Genomic DNA, 23,443 nt, shown 5'->3' on the forward strand with positions numbered 1-23,443 from the left:
TTTAGTGAATGTAAACTACTTTCATCAGTATTGACATGCATGCCTTCAAAGATACATATGAACTGGAAAATATAAAATTGAAAGCTCTATAATGAACCTCTTACTTTGTATTACAGATATGAAGTGTGTTTTAATAGATGATATCACAATTTTATCACTCTAGGGGCATAAATCAGATTCTGATGCAGATCCATTGAAAAAAGGAGGAAAGGGCAAAATTTTCCCACATGTCCCATCAGGATCCCCTAGAAACAGTTACCTTTGTTCAAGCCCATCTATCACCCATGTTGATCAGTCTGTTATCAGGTAAAGGACCCCTGTGTACAGCTAGGGAGCAGCACTTGTAAGATGTAAGCATGTTCACATTCTGAAGTGCCCTAGTACTTGTCTTTGGAGTTCTAGATATAGCAAAAGACTGAAAAGGGTGAATGTTTTATTTTTTGTTAAACAGAAAAGGAGGAAACTAGACCATTTTAAACTTCTTAGCCTAATTTCAATTATTGGGAATAAAAATCTGAGTTATTTAGAAGCTAACAACAAGAACATACCAAGCAATAACAATGTTACAAGTTTCCCTGTAGAGAAATGGATCCAAAATGTGGATTTGTGAAAAGCACAGGTGTTAAATCAACTGGCTTTCCTAAGTCTCTTTATGATCTTCAACGTGGCATTCTCAAAAGTAATTTGGGAGTGATCTTGATTAAATTACCACTAAACAGATGCTAAAAATTTTGTAAATGTTCATTTGATTGATTAGCAAGTGTTCACAGTCAGACTAGAAAAAGGCACTTCAGATGTGGTTCTTAGGCAGGTACAGACACGATTTTCATCCCTCTGTTGAATGGTGAAGTAATCAGTGTGCTCTCAGTGAGGGAAGGCAGCAGGAGCTCTTTCATAGGGTGGAAAATAGAGCTAGAATTCAAAATGGGGTGTATGTGAATTCTGCACTGAGGCAGGAATAAGATTGAGTTGAGGACTGAAGAAGGACTGGCTCAGCAGTTGTTCTGTTGAAATAATGTATAAAGCTTAGTGTTTCCCACCGTAAACATGACTTAGAGAAACCATGCAATTCTGAAGTAGTTTAGCAAAACATTTTTATAGCAGCTAGTCAGGCAGAGATGAATTTGGAACACCTAAGCATCCAGCATGTCCACTTAAACACATAGTTTGGGCAATTTAGACTTCCTTTTTACTGGTATTTAGAATTAAATTCAACTACATAGGGGCAGAATGTGCTCCCCCTTATGACTGAAATAAGATTAATCCTTTTAATAAAAAGAAGAGGAAAGATTTTTAACATTTTTCAGGAGTAAGATTCATCTCCCAGTTTCTCTGATCTAATCACCCTCCTTTCTCTGTATAAATAGAGGAGAAAAGCAGTATGATTCATCTCATTTCCATGTGGACATCTAAACTAGGTCAGATGAATCATGCCATCATCCTCTCTACTGGTAGCTGAGATGTGGACAAATCTGCTTTGGAGATGTATTTGGTCTTTAGAGATGTCTACTGTCATTTGCAGAGAATCTAATCTGAAATAACTAAGAGGAGGAAGAAAATAATTAGTTCTCATTGGTAAAAGCAAATGAGAGTATGGTGAAATACTGGAATGATTTTCTTGTAGGTTGTGGCTTCTTTGTTAATGTGAGTATCTTAAGGATAGTTTAGATTAAGATGTTAAAATATAAGGTCATAAATCAAGTTGAACCTGCTCTGGGTTTAATGGATGGATTAGAACACATCTTAAGTGCCTTCTAGCCTTGTGTTTCTACATGGTTTCATTCTTTAGTGATAGATCTTCCAGTCCTATGTAATCTAGGATACATAACTGTAAAGGGAGTGGGGAGGTAATGATCCACTTTTCAGTGATGCCAGAAATGCATAACCTTTGTCACACTGCGCAATGGGGCAAATCACATGATGGGGTAGGAATTACTGTGGGCTTGTAGTTTGGAAGACATGTATTTCCATCAGCTAATATCTGCAGGTCCTTCCTGGAAAGCATTCCATGCCTTGAGAACGTGTGAGGCAGCAGTGCTTGCAGGACAGTGCTTAGCAGAACATCTGCTAACAGCGTTGGGGTGAAAGCAGGTAAAGCTAGACTGTGAAAGTAGATAATGCACTGACTATACTCATAATCTTTCTGAAATGAAACTAGCATCATTTAAAAAAGGCAAATTATCTTTTGTGTATTTGAAAGGAACTTGGTGAAGTCTAAAGAGCGTTAAGATACAAAATTTAAGAGAATAATTTAATTATATTCAGCCCATACTCAACCCACATTTATGCAATTACACAGTAGGAAATTGATATGCATTTAAATCTAACATCAATTTTTCTCTGGTCCATTGAGTCAGCTCTGACTGTATATTAATAGTCATAAAAAGGCATTATGCAAAACAAAACCAGAAAATAATAGGTGGGATAATAATCTCATTAAAAATGTATAAGTGTATTAGTATTTAAAAACAGGATATAAAAATTTTCAGAGTAGTCTGCTTCTTGAAAACGTGTGTAGACTATTGGAAGAAATCCAGACTAAATGAAGAAATCTTGGGTTTGACTTCTTCCCTGTTGCCGTGAGGTCAGAGAGCTGGACTGAGAAATCAGATGGGAGATCCTTTGTTCTGCACCTCAGCAGAGGGAAGGCTTGGAGATTCATGGCCTGCAGGGGACAGAAGGGGTCTCAGTGGGACCTAAACAGTTCCTCTGTTCTTTCATTCTAAGTGCCAAAGCTACTAGCAACTCTGGACCATTTAACATGTATTATTTTATCCTTATTTTCTAAAGAATGAGTCATTAGTTGATGTAGAAATTAATTGTATAAAATCAGGATTCATACTGGATAAGGAAGGGTGAATTGAAGTAGAGTGAACTGTTCCAATCCGTACCAATGCTTGATTTTAAGATGTTATCATCAAAAGCAGCTGCACAGAATATGTCATACATTTGTCGTTCAAGAAGCAATTACTCTTTCCTGGGATTTCCCTAGAGTACAAGTATCTTCTGAATTTCACTTAACTTAGATCAACTGTATGTGCTTTCCTAGCTGGTTTAGAGAACTGGAGTTTTACATTTTTCACAGGGGCTATTTTATTTTCTGCTTCTACTTGTGAATGAGAACATTTGGCTGCCTGGTTATCCACTTCATTTGAGCCTTGTCAAGTGAGAAATGCTGCATTTACTTGGAAGTGCATACTTCGTTCTTTTTTATATCATGTGCCAAAATAGATACTGAAATACATGGCATAGACCAAAATGCCTTTTGTATCACCTGTGTTAAGCAGAATTTTGCACATATCACTAATCATGAACAGTGCTAAGGTCACTAATCACCAATATACCAGAGCTATACATAGAGACATACAGTTTTTCTTCTTGATATCCAATATTTACAAAGGAATACAGAACTATACTTCAGTGCAGTATAGATGCAGTCATAAAATTCATTGTTCTTGCATCTTCCATGAAAAACATGGATGTTTGTTTAGGAAATGAAGCCTTAAGGATCTTTTTTCCATATTTTTTTTTCTCTTCAGTAAATTTGAAGTTAAGCAAAGTGAATTGAAAGATAATAAACCCATCTAATCCCTTACCATGCTCTCTTGAGGATCTTTGAAACCTATTACATGTAGTCATATGTCAAGTAAACAGTCTCCTTAAATTCCTTTGTCTTACTGGTCTGATAATTTTTGGTGTTGAATTCCTCTGACAGTCAGATGCAGGAATTCACCAAATCTCAATCAACACTTAGAAAAAAACTGTGAGATTAAATAATCAGTGATACAAAATGAATATATTTACTTGTTTGATGTGCAAGAAATGTTGATCCATAGTGTTGCATGTGCTAGAACCTGATTGACATTTCACTTTAATTTTATACCCTCCCCCCCAGCTTACTGAAGATGAGTGAGTATTGTCACCATTAAACTGGGAAAATTGAAAAAATAAATAGAAAGTCAGGTTTTAAACTTTTAAACAGAAAGACAAAAGCTTCATCTCATGTCAGTCATCATCGTAGCTTTATGGAAATCTTCATGAGGTTGTTCTTTCTTTTCAAGTGCAATTTCTCTATGATTCCCAAATAATTAATTCCTATAAAAGTAACATGTATAGACATAATGCTCCAGCAGCTCCCTGGAACCAACCATATATTTCATTCTAAGAAAAGCAGATTACAAGTGTGAAGAGGAAAAAAAGATTTGCATAAATACATAAGAAGTTTGTAATTATCTACCATTAAGACCACTTGATAGAAGCTTGATCATCCAAGCTCTTTATTTGTATAAATTGCAGTACTGAATTTTGTTTAAGGACACCTCCCTTTATGCCAGTTCCCTACAAAAATCTTAGGGCTTCAGTGTCACATCCCTTTATAGTAAAAGTGAGAGGAACAAGCACTTCCAGTGAGCACTTCATCTCAGTTTAAGCTTGTCAGAAAGATGAATCATGCCTTAGAAGTGCTTCTTAACTCACATATATATAGTTTGAAAATTATGTGAAATGAATTTATCTTTCTATTCTGTTAATTTTCTTGCCCTCCTATCTCAACATCATCCTGGTATAAATTCTGAACAATATATTTTCATACATCTGAGATGACTTGCTGTCCTTATTTATTATGGCAAATGTGTAAAAATGGTTATCTTAAATCGGTATCAATTTAATGTCCTTTTGCAAACCATGCACGGCAGTTTATGTCAAAATATTTTCAAACAATTTTGTTATAAGATACCAGTTTTAAAGCTCTGATTCCCTGGAATGCCCTGCTTGCAACTCTGAGCATATTTTGTTCCACAGCAGTAAGCGGTCTATTCAGAATTTGGAAATATTTCCTCTGGGAAAGTATTGCCTTGAGTGCAATGCAAAATCCGAGAGAACGCAAGCAGAATTCAAGAGGAAAAGAAAATGGTTTGGTCGAGCTCTGTTAATTGCTAGTTATTTCTCTCCTGACACCATAGAAAACAATCTGCTCATGTGGCTGCCAAAATGACAAGATGAATGGTTCCATAGTCATCACTATTAAAAGGATAAGACCAGACTGAAAAGTAAAGGAAAGAACAGTTTTGAGAGAAAAGTGGAATCATTGCTTATAACTAGATAAAATGATAACCTTGCATTATTCATTCATTCTTTCATTCATATGACAGACATTCAGTATTAAAATATGATCTGTCGAGGTAGGATTAAATACTTTACATTCCACTTAGGTGTATGTTAAATAACAAATTCAAAGGCTAGATATTTTAAAATCCACAGCAGCAAGTTTCACTGAAAAGTTCAAAAATAGTCTTCTGAATCAATTGTGATGATTTCCATTAAGTCATAAAAAATTAATGTAACTCCAAAGAACTGGATAAAAAATAAATTTATTCCAACATTTTATTGAAAAACAAAACAACAACAAAAACCAAAACAAAAAACGAAACCAGCAAAACCCCCCAAAACCAAAAACAAACAAAAACCCCAACAAAACCAGCAAACAGACAAAAAACCTGCCAAAAACCCCCAAGCAAATGACAAGATTTGGATCATCATGTCAAATCACTGGAACATGACCTTTTCCATTGTAGGGCTGTTTCTCAAGTGCATACCTGAGAAGATGGAGAAGGAAAGGAAAACACACCTAAATTTGCTGATTTAGAAAGCAAATTCTACATAGCAAAATAGCTTGTGTCAGGTTTAGTCAGGAAAAACTAACACTGCGTGATGATACTGAGTTGATTATTAAACAAGAATGAGAAGTACACTTACCAATTCAGACTAGTGAAAAGATGAAGCACGAAAATGAGTGAAATTCATCTTACCTGGCTTTGGACATTTCTCTACATTCTATGTATTGGTTGACTTGGGAATGAGTTTCTTATGAGTTCTCACAATTTCTTTGGGGGAAAAAAAGAAGAACACACCTTACATATGGATTTGAGACAATTTGCTATTTCATTTCAAAGTGCAACAGTTCTTTTTAGTGTAAATAATGCTTATAGCCTGAATTATGTATGATTATGTATGATTGCTAATTCCTATTAATATTCCAACTAAAGCTGTCCTATGCCAACTTCCTTGTGTACTGATGCTAAGAAAAAATCCCCAACACAAGCCCCAACTAAAGAGAATACAGTATGACTAAACCAAACTCCAAATCACAGGATATGTAGGAAACTCCTTGAGTATATCAATAATATGCCACTGAACACAGAGCAACTTAGGCAATGGTCAACCAATTCTAATTCAAGTTTGTTGAATGTTTGTGTTTTTTCAAAGACAGCTAAATTAAATTCAAGACCAGACAAGACCTGGCAAACTCTAAAGTCTGTTATGAGTACTTTGAGCTATAAAAGCCCGAGGTGCATCGCTGCCCTTTGGCAACACAAAGTTGGTTATGCTACAGGTTTCATCTGTTACACCTGTTTTCTTACTGACTTCATTGGTGAGTCTGCAGTCTGTGAAATGGATTAATTTGAAATTTGTATTAATGAGGAGCAGTTTCAGTGAGTCCCAAATCTGTTTGACTATCACCCTATTGATCTCTCTCCCATATAACCTTCACAGGCAATGCCCTAATGAGTTCATTCTTTATAATTCATTTATATGTCTTGAAGACTCGATCATTCCAGCTCATTTTTCTGATATTCTAAATGATTCAGGGATTTTGCATTAAATCTGTCACTTGCTAAAGAGGAATAACTACACTGAATTTTCCACCTACCCATAGTTCTCTGTTTGATGCATTTTAAAAAAAGATAGAATGAATGTAATGCTGTCTGGATTAATTTCTTCTCCACTATTTTTTTTTTTCATAACTTTTGAATGCCTTTTGCTTACCTGGCTGTAACTTGTACCTGAGACATTTGTTGTGACTCTGGAAGGACAATGCATGCAAGGTACATTTGATTGTAGTATAAATCTTTAGTAGAGGGAGCATGATGCTTCTGGTTTGTTTGTGCTACCCATAAACAGAAGAAAAACCTACAAGATCACCAAACATCGATGGCAGCTGGCAATACTTTCCCATAGAATTTTTCAAATCATAATAAATTTATAACACGTGTAGGTTTTCCAGGTTTGCTTGGATTTAGTTATTGATTCCTGTATATTATGGGCTGACCCGTCGAATAGTCCAGGCTCGTCAATTTTGGATCTCCTCTGGACTGTGAAAGGCAGTCTTGCTAAATACAATGTCATAAATCAAGGATGGATTTTAACCTGTCTGGTAATTATTTATTGAGTTCTATCTGTTACCCTAAATATGAATTAATTTATAATATGTAATTTAGGCTGGTGAATTATTACCAAATTATAAGACTTCACAACTTGTTGGACCACTACTAATACTGGATTTTTAATTTATTAGACTGTGTCTGCATTACATACCGTATGTTCTTCAAAAGGTAGTGCTCAGCATCTAGAACCGTGCATTGTCTCATTTAGCAGACTTGTAGAACATCTGTGTAAAGAAAGGGTAAAATTTAAAAAGTGTAGTTGTTTTACAACAGCAAATAGAAATGTATTTCAAATTAATTTTCTAAGGTATCTATAGTATAAAGACCCTTTGCCAAAACTATTACGGGTGAGAATTGCAGGGCTGATTTAAAATCTAATCCAAATTCTATTTCATTCAGTGCAGTATTTCCATTAAATCTGATTAATGTGCAGGAATAAAAAGCTGGACTTGTTCTCTTTGTTCTAGTAAACAAGTCATGTGTATTCATCTGATTTTTATTTTAAACCCATTTATCCACTGGACTATTGATACCTTGGAACTTCTTTGTAATTTAGACCTACCCATGGCTCCAAGGAACTGAAAGGCTAAAGGCAGAGAGCAAACCCTTTAAAGCACTGACCTGATAGTTATTTTTACATCACTTTGGAATCACTTTGTTAAACACACTAGTATAAAAAAATAATGTATATATGTACTGATATGAAGTATCAGCTGAAAAAATGCTATACATAAAACAACTTCTCATCTATAAATTTCTTAGCCTCATGTTTTTTTCTTAGTAAAATCAGGAAGAGAAATACTACTGTTCTTAAAAAAAAAGAATTGGTTAAAATATTGACAGCCCTGAAATTTGATTTAGGATTGTACAAACAATTGTTTTAATTGTCACCAAAGAAAAACAAAATTGACGTCATCTGTGTAAAAACTAGACATTAATAATAGTAGGGTTGCACAAAGTATCTATAGGATATTGTATAGCAGTTAATATGATGATCTCATAAATTATGGAGATAAGAGACCTGAAGATTAAAAATCATTTGATAACAGTAGAAAGAGCTTGTCTAGCTCATCTTAGTTATACTTAAAATGTATTTTATATGTATTACATTTATACTGTTTGAAAACTCATCACTTCTTTTATGTTGCTGAGTAATTAATGCTGATTATGTTAGTCTCAGCCCATAGATTTAAAAGATAAACAAATTGCTAGTTTGCAGTATTGAACCAGTATAACTTGTCACTGATGTTTCAAAAATGTGCTGTAAATGACATAGATTGCCATCGTAAGGTATTCACAGGAGCTATTCAATATTGAAAGTAAACATAGGTGTGATTTGCTCTCTGTTAGCAAATTTGCTAAGAGCAAAACAAATCTCTGAAATAGCCATGTTTATAAAGTAGAAAATGTGTCAGTAGGAAAAAAACTTAACAAATTCTGTAAGAAATCATGAAATGACAATTAAAAGCATGATGCAGAATTGTAAACACAAGTGGCCAGTATCATCACAATCTATTTAGAAAGGCAGAAATAGTCAGTAAATTATGTAGTTGATTATTGTACTCATTCATCTGGGGGTTGCTGAGGCACCAGAAATACAGTTCAGTATTGAAGATTTGTTATTGTTTAGACCACATTGTAAAATCTATTGATTGTCCACATGCAGCATGATTTATTCTTTCAACTAATATTTGTGCACTTGGTAATAGGATACTGCAGCCATGGATTGTAACAGACATTTAGATCACAGATTTTATGGTTTCTATCTAGGAAAGTAATAATAAAAAAAATTAATTTTCCTCACATTTTATTATTTTAAGCCATCTAAACCAAGAATCAATTTTACTTCATTTTTTTGGTCTTTGCTCTTCTAGGCTGCTCCAGGATTTTATATAAAGGGTTGTCAAGTCTGTGATAACTAGTTACCTAGCATTTAGTTCAGTGGTCTCAGCACAGCCATCTAGTATCATTTTAAATGCAGAATGTTTATAATAAAGAGCCTACAGATATGACGCAAGACCTGCAGAACACAAATGATCTTTTAGACAGGCAAATAAAAATGGCATCTACCATTAAAAATGCTATCAAACACTCTTAGGTGACTAAATAAAATTTCTCTAGTAGGCCTGCTTGTTCTTTGCATTCCTTATTTCCCCCAGTAAAAATGAGATATATTACAGTTAGATATTTAATAATGTAGGGCTGTAATTTAGTTTCCCATGTACTCCTGCCTTCATGGGAGCTGAGTTTCCAAACTGCCTGTACAGCTGGTGGAGATCTCATCCTTGGTTCAGGTGCCTTAAAGTGGGCATCTTTATCAGTTTAATCTGCCCTGTTTGATTTGTTGTGCCTCATTGTCTGCTCCAGAGGGAAATGGGTGTCCCATAGCTCAGGGATGAGGGGTGAGGGCTGGTGGAGGTGTTGGGAGCTGCAGAGGTACTCAGCTGGCACTTCTGCGTTTTCACTCACAGGATAAACCCAAGAGGCTTTTCTGTGTTGAATAGGTCTCCATTGGTGGGAACCTAGCTTCATGAAGGGTACTGACTTTAGGAGTATGACTTTTGAAACAAATTAATCTCTTTGATTTTTGGCATTATCTCTTTGACATTATGAATTTGGCATCTATGAATGATTGTAGTGAAATTCACTTAAGGGGAAGTTCACATATGTATGTGACATAGCAATAAAAAAACCCCAAAAAACCACACAAGTGAGATGCACTTTCTGACTCCTTACTGTGAGCTGTCAACACTTTTTTCTTACATGTGTGAATGCTAGAAGAATAGAAAAGAGAACAGCAAATTCAATTTAAGAGTGGCATGAAATACGAAACTAAGACTTAGAGATAGCGGAGGAATGATTGTGATTTAGAAGCATGTATCTTTCTTTTATTGGAGAAAAGACGGACTAAATACGAAGTATATGTAATCTTTTCACAAGGCATGCAATTTCAAACTCTCTGCAGTCAGCAAGAATCCTTTCACTGACCTGAATAGAACAAACATTTTATCATAATATAAGGCTTTTATGCATAGGTATTTCTAAAATATGTGGTAGCCAGTCTTGTCTTTTTTACATTTATTCTGGTTTTTCTACTATACTTTTCAGTCAGTGACTGACCAGCAGACTTCAGATTGCTTCTGAAATCGCTTGACATGGTTTCACACTTTGATTCTGCCTGTACTTAACATCACTGTTTAGCCTGTATTAACTGTACTTCATGCTTTTCCTTACTTTATTTTTACTGTCTTATTTAAAATCAAATGGGAAAAAAATACATGAAAACTTGTAAAACTTGAAATAGATGTTACTGAGTTGTAGCCATTCAGTGTATAAAATGGGTTAATATTTGTAATATGTCTTTCTGTGTTTCTGTTCTCAATTCTAAGCCAAATTTCTTTTTGATCCATATATTGCTTCATTGCCTTCCCTGAAGTGCAACCTTCTCAGGCAGATCTAGGGAATTCCTCAATGCAAACATTCTTTTTGTGTTTTGAAAGCTGATGTTTTTCCTTACCTGCAAATCATAGATCAAGTCAGAAGAGGATATTTTTCCAGTATACTTAAACTGCTTTATTAAACACTACTCAGTGTATTTAAGGATTACCACCTAAAGTGGGAAATGCAAGTTTGTCCATTCAGGCTTTATTCATTATCCAGTTTTTGAGGCTCAGCAAGGGAATATCCATCAGTTCCTGAGGAAAGCAGTTCTTGACCATGCCAATTGCCAGATGAAACAACACTGCTTAAAATCATGTTCTTATGTGTGTTTGGAACATCTGCTTCCTCTGGAAGACACAAAATAAAAACTGATCTTTAAGAGTTATTAAGTTTTAATAGAATCGAACAGTTGTTTATATTGTTTAATGTTAATTTTGCCCATCCATTTAGGATGGTAAGAGGAATGGCATTCAGCTCTTATTGCAGATTGAGTCGTGAGATGAGAGCTCATGTGTTTATATGCACAGACAGATACAATAGGACTTTTCTGTATTTTGTAACTTAATAACTCAGCTTGCAATTATTTCCTGTTATATATTTTTGTTAGATTGTGTTTAATGCAACCTGCAAAGAAAATATGGATTATTAATTGTGTTTTAACATTACATGTAAGGTGCTTCCCTATATAGAATTGACAGTTGTTGTAGTTTGTGCAAAGTTTGTCTCCTCAAAAATTCTAATGCAAAAATTATTTTGTGATATATGTAAATTGTCCTAATATAATTGTTGTATGTTCTTACTCTAATTTCTTTTTAAAAAAAAACTTAAAAATAATGATTGATTTATTGATTTATTGCAGAAACCTTTGAAATGCTCATCAGACTGGCTGAGAATTACACAAGCACACTTTTCTGCAATGCATATAGAAACATGGCTGCTGAGGCTGCTGTGCACGTGCAGGAGTTTTTCACAGATGTTGGGCTCTTCCTATTTGGCACAGACGCCAGCACAGAGGAGTTTGTGAATAGATTTTTTGACACCCTGTTTCCAGTAGTGTACAACCACGTGATTAACCCTGGTCCGACTGACATTTCCCTGGAGTACGCGGAGTGCCTCCGAGCGGCGAGAAGAGACATCAGGCCCTTCGGCAGCATTCCCAGAAAGGCCATAGGGCAGATGGGACGATCCCTCTTACCCAGCCGGAGCTTCTTGCAGGCTCTGAACCTGGGGGTTGAAGTGATCAACACGACAGACCACCTGCCCTTCTCCAGAGAGTGCAGCAGGGCTTTGCTGAGGATGCAGTACTGCCCCCACTGCCAGGGGCTGACGCTGAGCAAGCCCTGCCTGGGCTACTGCCTCAACATCCTCCGGGGCTGCCTGGCCCACCTAGCAGAAGTTGATCTCCACTGGCAGGGCTACATCCAGGCCCTGGAGCAGCTCTCAGGAGCCCTGAGTGGAGCACACAGCATCGAGCACGTGCTGCTGAACTTCCATTCCCTCGTTCACGACGCTCTGGTACAGGCTCGGATCAACGGGCCAGAGGTATCTGAGCAGGTAAGGCGCTGGTTTTATCCACACTCAGGGCAAACACGAAAGTAGGAAAGGTATCACTGATAGCTGTTACTTGTTTGGCCATTTCTATGGTGAGGTACACGTTTGTATCTGAGTTCAGCTTTATTTTACTAAGCAGTTTCTGGGAGCACAAAAGATACTTTTCATGAACATAAGAAAGTTATTTGATTATTATCTTATGTGCACATTATGATAAATGTAAACAATCCTTATTTTAGATACCTCTGGCCTGCCTTAAAGAACCTATGACTTTGCATATATTATTTCCATAATCTTGGAAATTGGAATATTTCAGAGGAAGCAGCACAGTTCATTTGGAACATGAAATGAGTCCTATCTTAGAATTAAGAGAAAAAAAAATTGTGTGAGAGCTCTGTTAGCTGTGGATGTGTTAAGAATTTTAGAATACTGTTATGGAAAGTAGACAGTATTTAACTCCACTTTAGGGCAAAAAGCTAGTATATATGCTAATTTATGAGGGTAACTACCAAAATCCAAATATTTCCTGTATTTTATTTAATCCACATTTTTTCTTGTATTATTACACGCAGACTTCACTGACAGTGGCATATTCTGTGTTAAGTACTGGATCGGATAGCTTGGTTTGGGGAGATGCCTTTAGTTTTCTAGTACACCCCAAAGAGGCTGTCTGGGTGTCCCTGTGCTGTGACATCAGCTGAGGTGCAGGAGCGCTTCTAGGATGCCTCAAAACTGATTAGCTGAAGTTAAAGCTGTGTCTTCTGCTCAGCAGCTGACATGACCTCTGACAATAAACAGCTTAGCCTAATATCAGAAATAGAGGTTTCTTCATTTCTTACTAAAACCCAGAGTCTGATAAAACGAGTTCTTTATCCTGCTGTAATCTGTGAATAGCAGGGTTCATTTCTTCAGATTTCCCACTATATCAGCTTTATACCAGCCACCTTCATGAGCCATACTATCCTGCTGCTCAACTTCTTGAGAAAAGCTGTCATTTTGTTTGTAAAAGGGTTTTTCACTAACATTTTGACTCAAAATGGTTCACTGATGTCTCTCTAATTCCCAAGTTATTTCAGACCTACAGTTGCCTTTTAGGGAAATAACCTGTTGTTCCTTTGATTTCTTTGGGATCCTTCTTGCCTACCCTTTCCAGGAACAAGCTAGAACAAGCAAGTAAAGGTTCAAGGGATGGACTTGTGTTTCCTACTTCATCCTGTGTCATTTAATTTGAAAAGTTTTAAACTTGGATTTTCAACAGTACGTTATCATTGGCCCAGACTTAAAAATCTCTCAGCACATTCATGTTTTCAAAATGACAGTTTTTACAGTGCAAAATAGTATATATTTCACTGAATTTTAAATGGGTGAAGAGCCCTCCACTTAGTGTTTTTGCTTAATGAAAATTCCATATTGATCCAAAATATAGTACTTTAATTTGATATTCCTGAAAACTGCATGGCTTCCTTCTCCCCATCCTTCATTCAATGTAAGGAATTTCTAAAACTTCTTTGTGAAGAATTCCTAAAATTTCATTTGTAATGATATTTGTTGCCAGTGTGTTTGTTTGAAGATCATGCGTTTACTAAGGCTGCATTAAAATCATCTGATATAGAAGCATTTCCCAGCTTCAAAACCCACATACTTCATTTTTGACTCCAACTGCACCAGACCTAGACATCTCTTTCACCTAATTTCTGTTATAATTGACCAGTCCTTTCTTTCTTTGATCACTAATTTGGTCAAATAAGACTATAATGCAATATGATCCCTTGAAAAATGGTTATCTAGTCAATATATTTCATATTTTCCCATTTATTAGGTATCAAGACTTAACTCTGGCATGTAATAAATATAGTATTTCAGCTTTAAGAGGCAGGGGATGGGAATTTCATTGAAATGGGCTCATTAATATTTATTTTATCTTCAGAGTGACTCATGAACTGTTTCAGGTTTTGATAAGCAATTAATGCATCAGTGACTCTAACAGACAGGGAAAGGATGATTATGAGCAAGCAAATAATGGTTTGCTTAGGCACGCAGCAGTCTGCCATTTTAAAAGAGAATTTCATTACTTTTTGTGAGTTTTAAAGAAGTGAACAGAGAAAAAAAAAATTTAATGTTTGGAAGTTTCATATATAATTATGCAAGTGTTAATGTGAGAATCTAGAGTATCCTGCCTGATGATACATGTAGCTGTTCAGTCTTTTTATTCATTCATTGCTGTTTGTGTAAATAACCATATGTAAAGGATTTTTTTAACACTTTGCAGGAGTATTTAAATCTGACGTATATTCATGCTCTAGGCTCTGTGTGGTGTGGAAAGAACACTAATGCCTATATAGCATGGCTTCCTTTTACAAAACTCTTTTTCTAGTAATTTACAGCTTGTTCCATTTTCTGCTTGGGTCAGCAGAGCAGTGCCAACTCTGTGTCCATCTGGAATTTATCTTTCACTTTCTTGTTACTGTTTCAGAATTGCCTTTAATTCTGCCTCCCACAGCTCTGCTGACTGACAAATATAAGTGCAGCATCTGTTCATCATCTCGATACCTGTGCATTATTTGATGCTATTCTGCAGAATTTAGTGGAGATGTGTGGGCTGTGCAACTATTCATGTGTTTCTGTATTTTCACACCTACATATTGTCATATATTTAATACCACTTCTGTTCCTGAAGTCTATATATCTCCATATATTGCTCAGTGCATAGTGCACCCTATGCTTTTTAGCTGGAACAGAAATTTTTTAGCAAACATCTGTGTGAATGCTCGTGCAGATACAGTGTAATAGGAGTTTAAGAGAGCTGTACCATACAAAACAAGAACAGTTGCATTATTAGGATAATCTGAAGAAGAGGTTATGTGGTTCTTACACTCTGGATTACAGCTAAAAGTGCCCATTGTTACAGAACACCTTGCAGACTCATCCTGTGTTTCTTTTGTGCTCAGCCTGAGTTGCCACATGCTGGTCTCTGAGCTTGTGTACAGCCAAAGAAATCCTGTGGAGGGCACTGTACAGCCTGATGAATGCACAAGAACTTTATACCACATTTAAGTCTTACGCACATGTCAAAAACCCCAAACCAAAATACCACAACAAACCAAAAACCAAGCTAACAGAAAATCCATGGAAATTTTTTTACAAGTTTTAATAAATTGTTTCATGCCACCCCCATTCTGTTATTGAAACCACTGTCAATGTTAAGACAGAAGGACAAAGAGGTATTTCAGCAAGATCTACAAAGTTTTGGTGTGGATGGAGCCTACTATCCCCAGCACAGGAGCATTTTCCCACTCCCTTTATGTATGGGTTAATGTCACTAGCCCAGGCCATGAAAGACACACTCCAGTGTCATTTACAGTGTGATTCAACAGCAGTTTAATGCAGTGTCACCCTGGATTGCCCAAGTCCTGCTTTGGCACCATCCTCAGCTCTCTGTTCCCCCCCTTTGTCTCCATGCCTGCTGCCCTGGCAGCTGAAAGCCACGCTGGCTGAGGGAGTGTCTGTGCTCTTAGCTAGAGTTTCGTTTTGCTGTTTGAAGACTTGTGCTGCCACGCATTGAGTAACCCGCAAGGGAGAGGGTCATTGCAGTGGAACAAACAGAGGACCTGAGAGAAGGGGAAGTGGGTCTGAGGTCAGGCAAAAGATGAAGGAAAAGGGGAAAGGAAAAGGAGAAAAGAGAAAGCTAAAATTCACAGGGCTTTATAGTTGAATTTTCCATGCAAAATTTGCATATGAGTTTTGTTCTTGATTCCCAAAAGATCAATGGTGTCTGAGTTTAATATTGAATAAAAAGAGATGAAAAAGAATATTGATTAGTTGTTCATTGGCTATTCTGAGCACTGATGATTTTGGGATCTGAAGGAAAATGAAGTATGTGACCATGATACTAAAAGATACATATGCATATATAAATGTGGGAATCAGAAACACAAAAAAAAGATCACAAAAATTCTGGCATTTCCTTATTTTGAAAGTGAGCAATCTGTGCTACAGGTTTGGTAAAATTCTTGTATGTATTTTTTATATGTAATATAAGCCTACATAAATTCAGAATGGGATTTTCAAAAATGCTGTGTCTTCACTATGTTCTAAGAAATTTTCAAACAGTTGTAGACCACAAAAATATCAATATATCTAAATATTGTGGAAGCTCTCAAGTCTATTCTTCTCAGTCTAATCCTGAAAGAATATTTAAGTTATGTGTCTTCTAAAAAATAGGCATAATTATCTTCTATTAAGAGAGACTTTTGTCATGTTATTTTTTAATCAGCTGTCTGATATTGGAAAGAAAGCAAGGTCTTCCTTGGGGCATAGAATGCTAGCAGAAAGAAGAATTTAATAGACTTTATTTTGAGCCTTATTTTTCTTCCTATTATTTTTCCTGGAATTGACTAGCTATAAACAGCCAGAATTGCTGTAATAAAGTGATATCTTTAAAGAGAGTAAAAAGGATGAGACAGAGAAATACAGGTTAGTCAGCCTTACCTCCATCCCAGGAAAGGTGATGGAGTAACTAATCCTAGAAACTATATTCCAAACAAATGGAGAAAAAGTTGATTGGGAGTAATGGTTAACCTACTTGTCATCCTTAATAGGACAGCCAGATTGAAGGATATGGATAGGACATTGGATGATGTCTACAAATTTACCAAAGCCTTTGAGACTGTCTCCTACAACATCCTTAAGTAGAAACTGTCAAAATGCACAGTCAGGAAGACTGAAAAATGGATGGGTGGCTGGGCCCAAAGGATTGTCACCAGTAGCCCAGCTGGAGGCAGATCATTAGTGCTCTGACCCCCAGGGGTTGATACTGGGGCAGATACTCTTTAATGTCTTCATTAATGGATGGGGTGATGGAACAGTTTACCCTCGGCAAGTTTGCAGACGGAACTAAACTGGGAGGAGCAGCTGATACACCAAATAGTTGTGCCATTCAAAGGAACAGATTAAAGAATTGACCTGAGGGGAATCTGATGAAGTTCAACAAAGGGAAAAGTCTTGTACCTGGGGAGGAATAATCCCATGCATCAACAGCTGCTCGAGGCTGACTGACTGGGAAGCAGCTTTGGAAGAAAGGCATGAGGCTCCTGGAGGACACCAAGCTGAACATGAGAAATGCACCTGTACAGTAAAGAACGCTACCAGCCTCCTGTGTTTCATTAGGAAAAGTGCTGCCAGTGGTTTGAGGGAGGTGATCCATCCCTTCTCAGCACTGCTGAGACCCCCTCTGAAGTGCTCTGTCCAGTTCTGGGCTGCCCAGTATGAGAAAGTTACGGAGTGACTGAAGTGAGGCCAGCCACAAAGATGAATATGAGACTGAAGCATCTTCCATACATGGAGAGGCTGATATATATATATATATATATATAGAGGTATTCTGTATATGGGGCTGCTGAGCCTGGAGACGAAGAGGCTCAAGAGGAATCTTATCAGTGTGTATAAATAAGCAGCTAGGTAATGCTTCAAGATCATCAGCCCTTGTTCTTGTGGGTGACTTCAACCTACCGGACATCTGCTGGGAACTTAATACAGCAATAAAGAGGCAGTCCAGAAAATTATTAGAATGTATGGAGGACAACTTTTTGTTGCAGCTGGCGGGTGAACCCACCAGGGGAGGGACTATGTTAGATCTGCTGTTTGCAAACAGAGATGGGCTGGTGGGAGATGTGGTGGTTGGAGGTCACTTGGGGCAGAGTGATCACGAAATAATAGAGTTCTCAATATTTGGTGAAGTCAGGAAGAGCACCAGTAAAACTCTTGCATTGGACTTCCGGAGGGCAGACTTTGGCCTGTTTAGGAGACTTATTCCGAGCGTCCCTTGGGAAGCAGTCCTAAAAAACAAAGGAGTTCAGGAAGGGTGGGCATACCTCAAAACAGAGGTCTTGAGGGCACAGGAACAGACCATCCCTGTGTGCCGAAAGATCAGTCAACAGAGTAAACGTCCAGCCTGGCTGGGCAAGGAGATTTTGGAGGAAATTAAGAATAAAAAGAGGATGTATCAGCGTTGGAAGAAGGGTCAGGTCTCTAAGGAAGTATTCAAGAAGGCAGCTAGAGCATGCAGAAAAAAATTTAGGGAGGCCAAAGCTCAGTTTGAACTTAGAATGGCAACTTCTGTAAAGGATAATAAAAAATGTTTTTACAAATACATTAATGGTAGAAGGAAAGGTAAGACCAGCCTTTGTTCTTTATTGGACAAAGGAGGGAACTTAGTATCTGAAGATGAGGAAAAGGCAGAAGTGCTTAATGCCTATTTTGCCTCAGTTTTTAGTGGGAAGATGACTCGCCCTCAAGACACCTGCCCGCCTGGGCTGGTTGATAGTGACAGGGAGCAGAATGGTCCCCCCATTATCCAAGAGGAGGCAGTCATAGAACTACTGAAATGCTTGGATACTCATAAATCTATGGGACCAGACGGGATCCACCCCAGGGTAATGAGAGAGCTGGCAAACGAGCTTGCAAAGCCACGCTCCATCATTTACCAACAGTCATGGCTCACTGGTGAGGTTACACATGACTGGAAGCTGGCCAATGTGATACCCATTCACAAAAAAGGTGCAAAAGAGGATCCTGGCAATTACAGACCAGTCAGTCTGACCTCTATACCTGGCAAAATAATGGAACAGTTTGTATTAAGCGCCATCACGCAAAATTTACAAGATATGGCCAGGGTATCAGACTCAGCCAGCATGGATTTAGGAGGGGTAGGTCATGTTTGACCAACCTGGTCACCTTTTATGACCAGGTAACCCGCCTAGTGGATGCAGGGAAGGCTGTAGATGTTGTATACTTGGATTTCAGCAAGGCCTTTGACACTGTCTCCCACAGCATACTCCGAGACAAACTCGCAGGCCGTGGCTTGGACAGGAGCACTCTTTGCTGGGTTCAGAACTGGCTTGGCCGGGCCCAGAGTGTGGTGGTGAATGGTGCTGCATCCAGCTGGCAGCCAGGCACCAGTGGTGTCCCTCAGGGGTCTGTGCTGGGGCCAGTTCTGTTTAATATTTTTATTGATTACATAGATGAGGGTTTAGAGTCCTTTATTAGAAAATTTGCAGATGACACTAAGGTGGGAACGTGTGTTGATCTGTTAGAGGGATGTAGGGCTCTGCAGAGGGACTTGGAACGGTTGGATGGATGGGCAGAATCTAATGGGATGAAGTTCAATAAGTCCAAGTGCCGAGTCCTGCACTTTGGCCACAATAACCCCCTGCAACGATATAAGCTAGGAACGGTGTGGCTGGATAGTGCTCAGGTGGAAAGGGACCTGGGGCTGCTGGTTGACAGTCGGCTGAACATGAGCCAGCAGTGTGCCCAGGTGGCCAAGAAGGCCAATGGCATCCTGGCCAGTATCAGGAATGGAGTGGCCAGCAGGAACAGAGAGGTCATTCTTCCCCTGTACTCAGCACTGGTGAGGTCTCACCTGGAGTATTGCGTCCAGTTCTGGGCCCCTCACTTTAGGAGGGACGTTGAGATGCTTGAGCGTGTCCAAAGGAGAGCAATGAGGCTGGTGAGGGGCTTGGAACACAAGCTGTATGAAGAACGACTGAGGGAGCTGGAGTTGTTCAGCCTGGAGAAAAGGAGACTCAGGGGTGACCTCATCACTCTCTACAACTTCCCGAAGTGTGGCTGTGGTGAGCTGGGGGTCGGTCTCTTTCTCTGGGCAACAAGACAGAACAAGAGGACACAGTCTCAAGCTGTGCCAAGGGAGATACAGGCTAGAATTAAGGAGGAAGTATTTTACAGAAAGAGTGGTCAAATACTGGAATCATCTACCCAGGGAGGTGGTAGAGTCACCATCCCTTGAAGAGTTTAAAAAAAGACTGGATATGGCACTTGGTGCCATGATCTAGTTGAGGTGTTAGAACATGGGTTGGACTCGATGATCTTAAAGGTCTCTTCCAACCTAGAATTTCTGTGAAATACATAGTATAAGCCCCTGGAGAGGAAAAAGCCAAACTGTTTTCAGCCTTGCTCACTGGCTGGACAATAGGCAGTGGGCAGCCATCATAACCCATGAAATCGCAATGGAATGGGTTGTCCAGAGAGGTTTTGGAGTTTCAATCTTAGGAAATATTCATAACCCAACTAGATATGAACCTGGACAACCAGCTGTATCTGACCCTGATTGAATAGTGATGTTAGACTATACGACCTCAAAAAATCCCTCCTAAATAAATCTGATTCTGTGAAATGGTTTCGAAGGTGGGTGCATCAGGGGAATATTCTTACTGAGGAGCCAACCATCTTTCACTCAGTAGCTGTGGTGGGATAGGACCAGCATGAAGGATCATGGACAGGGCAGGAACATGTCCTGTTCATGGTGTTCCTATAGTGCACTGGCTTCATCTTGTGGCTGGTGAACATTGCCATGCAAGCATGTTGCTAAAACCGAATCCTCACAAGTCTGTATGCACTGTCTATTTATTTCACAGATCTTTGGTCAAAGCAAAAGAATGAATTGCTCTTTATACAGTCCCTAAGTGTGGATAGAATTCCCCACAACAGGATGATAAAATTTGAGACTATTGGAGCGATAGCCTGAAGGTTCTCAAAGGAAATGGTAGCCAAGCTACCATTCAGCTGTAGTACTTTGGTTCTCAAGAGAAGTGGAGGTATTGGTGCTAAGCTATGGAGGAAAAATGAGCTTTGATTTAGAGCTTGGACAGATACTACCTAAATTTGACATTGTGGGAAAATTAATTATATTGTTCCTGTCACGAAATCAACCTAATATGGACTTAGCCTTGTACTCCTTTAACTTTCAGTGAGTGTATGTTCCCATTACCAATTTGTAAAAGACAACTCCCAAGTGAGCCACTTGCCATAAATTTCTTTCATACTTAAAAAAAAGACCAAAAACCCCCAAACCCTTGACATTTTCAGCAAATCAGATTTTGGAATAAAATTGTGGAATTCTGCCTGATGCTTTTGGCACATGACTGTGCCATCATAACTTTGCTGAATTTAATTTACTTGATACATTGATGACTTTAAATTACTTCACAAGGTCAATAGAAACTGATTTGTGAAAACTGCTGAAAAGTAATTGGATTTAAAGTCTAATACAATTGTGTTCGAAAAGAAGATTCCTGCTTCAACTAACACAGAATTAAGACCATCACCTTCCCTTTCTCTCCATTCAGATATGCATCCAGCCGTAGTTGTGAAAAACTGTACTGCTTGTATGATACAGTATGACGTATTTTTATATATATGTCATTTCCTAAATGTAATGTGAAGTAAGCCTATTGCACTTGTGACCTCGAACAAATTCAGACTCTTCTAGGGGTGTATTTCACTTCTCCATTGTTTCATCATGGAAAAGCTCCTTGCATCTATCAAAAAGTTTTCTTCTGAAGCTAAGCTGGGTTTTGTTCATCAGAAAAGAGAATGGAGAACTTTGAAAACAAAGTGAAAATCACCAAATAAAGTGTTTATGGCTTGTTTCTACCTAATGAAAAGTTGTTATCATTAAACAGTAGACTTTATTCCTACCTGAACATACTTAGAAATTGGACAGCCCTTCCCATCTTTTTTTTTTTGATCCATCCATTCTATATATTTCAGCAGCTTGCATTTACTGAGGTCTGGAGTATTGCTGTTATTTCTGGCATTTATACCACACACTATGTATTACTACAAGTCCCTATGCTGTTTCTTTTGTCACTGAAATCAGTGTTTATCCAGTAATAAGAAGATACCTGCTACAACATCTAACATAAAAATCGTGGCAATCACAACTCAGAGCATTTTGTGTGTTGAAATGGCAGTTCTATGCCTAATATTGCTGGATAATCCTCAGAACTGGTGTCCTTTTACAGTGCAGTTGTTCTACTTTTTTCTGATGTGTAGTAACAGGCCTTGAAATCATGCACAGAATATTGGCAGAGGCAATAATACGTGCATAGTTAAGTGCACATTGTGGAAAAATGGGTGTTAGGGTTATCTGCTCCTTCGATATATCCAGGCATTGTACTGGAAAGACAAATTGGAAAGACAAAATATGTACACATTGCTGGATGTACACTTGTTGTCTTTTATTTTAAGGTTTGTGATACATTGGGAGATGTGTGGCAAACACTGGAAGCACTTGTTTTCATCAAGAAATTTTAAAACATAATAGCAGAACATGAAACCATGAAACCACAAAACCACAACTGTCTAAACAAAATCAGTTGCTATGTTCCTTAGCTTCTCAGAATTTAAATATATGGTATCTCAGCTTTTGGTCCCACTTTCAAGGTACATCCTTTTCTATACCTCTTCTTTTTTTCTAATTTTCATTTTTTTAATGGAAATGACAGGGGACATATTTCTCACCTTCAGTGAGAAGACGTTCAAATACAGTATCAAGTTCGTGTCTCACACTTTCGTGAAAAGTGCTTTTTGAAAATTCATTTGCTGAATTGCCCAGATTCCTCCCCTTTCTCTCCCATGGTGAGGTTACTTGTATGGGCTTTGGGTGCACTGACAACAATCCCCAGTCTCTGAGCCCCCTGCAGTACCTGGGGGACTGAGGGGCAGCAGAAGAGCTGGAAGTGAAGGAACGAGATTTACCTTGAGATGAAGGAGAGAGAAGATAGGAAGAGGGTGTTTCTAGTCTGAACTTTGTTTTCCACCATTGTAATATCTTTTTAATTTGCAGTATATTAATTAGTCTTCCCCAAACTGAGGCTATTTTGGCCATGACATTAACTGGTGAGTGATCTCCTTGTCTTAATCTCAAGCCACAAGCTTTTTCTTCTTATTTCTCTCCCCTTGTTCTTTAGAGGAGAGGGAGTGAGAGAGCAGCTGGGTGAGCCTTTGCTCTTAGCAAAGTCCAACCCAGTTATCAACACACATGCATGGCCTTGGCAAGCAATGCTAAGTGGTGCAGGTTTACATGAGATTTGTTCAATCTAGACTGCCAAGTAAATAATGTAGGAGTAGATCATGGCATGCATTATGCATTTGGATTTAATGTGTTTTAAATGAACCTGCTTCACAATTTGAAATTACTTGAAACTTGTTAAATTGTTCAATTTTGCTGCATTTTTTAAAAAAAAGATTTAGATCTGGTATGTCAGGAGTGTGTAGGATCTTTAAAAAAGGACCTTTCCTTTTTTATCTTTTTTTAGTAACAGAAGATTACTAAAATTTGGGCAAAATGCGCAGATCTGAAATGGCTTTTCACTTTCTATGGACTGGTCAGAGGGCACTCAGAGGTCTGAAAAACGAAGAGTAAGCAG

The 23,443-nt window shown here is 38.0% G+C and overlaps 1 protein-coding gene across 12 annotated transcripts in view; it reads left to right on the plus strand.

Moving 5' to 3' along the window:
* The window catches only part of GPC5 (glypican 5), a 596,960-nt gene that overhangs the window by 80,875 nt on the left and 492,642 nt on the right, over positions 1 to 23,443 (plus strand). For all 12 annotated transcript variants that reach the window (XM_063149526.1, XM_063149523.1, XM_063149528.1 and 9 more), the window contains one exon: positions 11,524 to 12,218. In XM_063149526.1, coding sequence (XP_063005596.1) covers positions 11,524 to 12,218 — 695 coding nt within the window. The remainder of the gene's footprint in view (positions 1 to 11,523; positions 12,219 to 23,443) is intronic.

Source organism: Melospiza melodia, chromosome 2 (genome assembly GCF_035770615.1).
Source record: "Melospiza melodia melodia isolate bMelMel2 chromosome 2, bMelMel2.pri, whole genome shotgun sequence".
NCBI lineage: Eukaryota > Metazoa > Chordata > Aves > Passeriformes > Passerellidae > Melospiza > Melospiza melodia.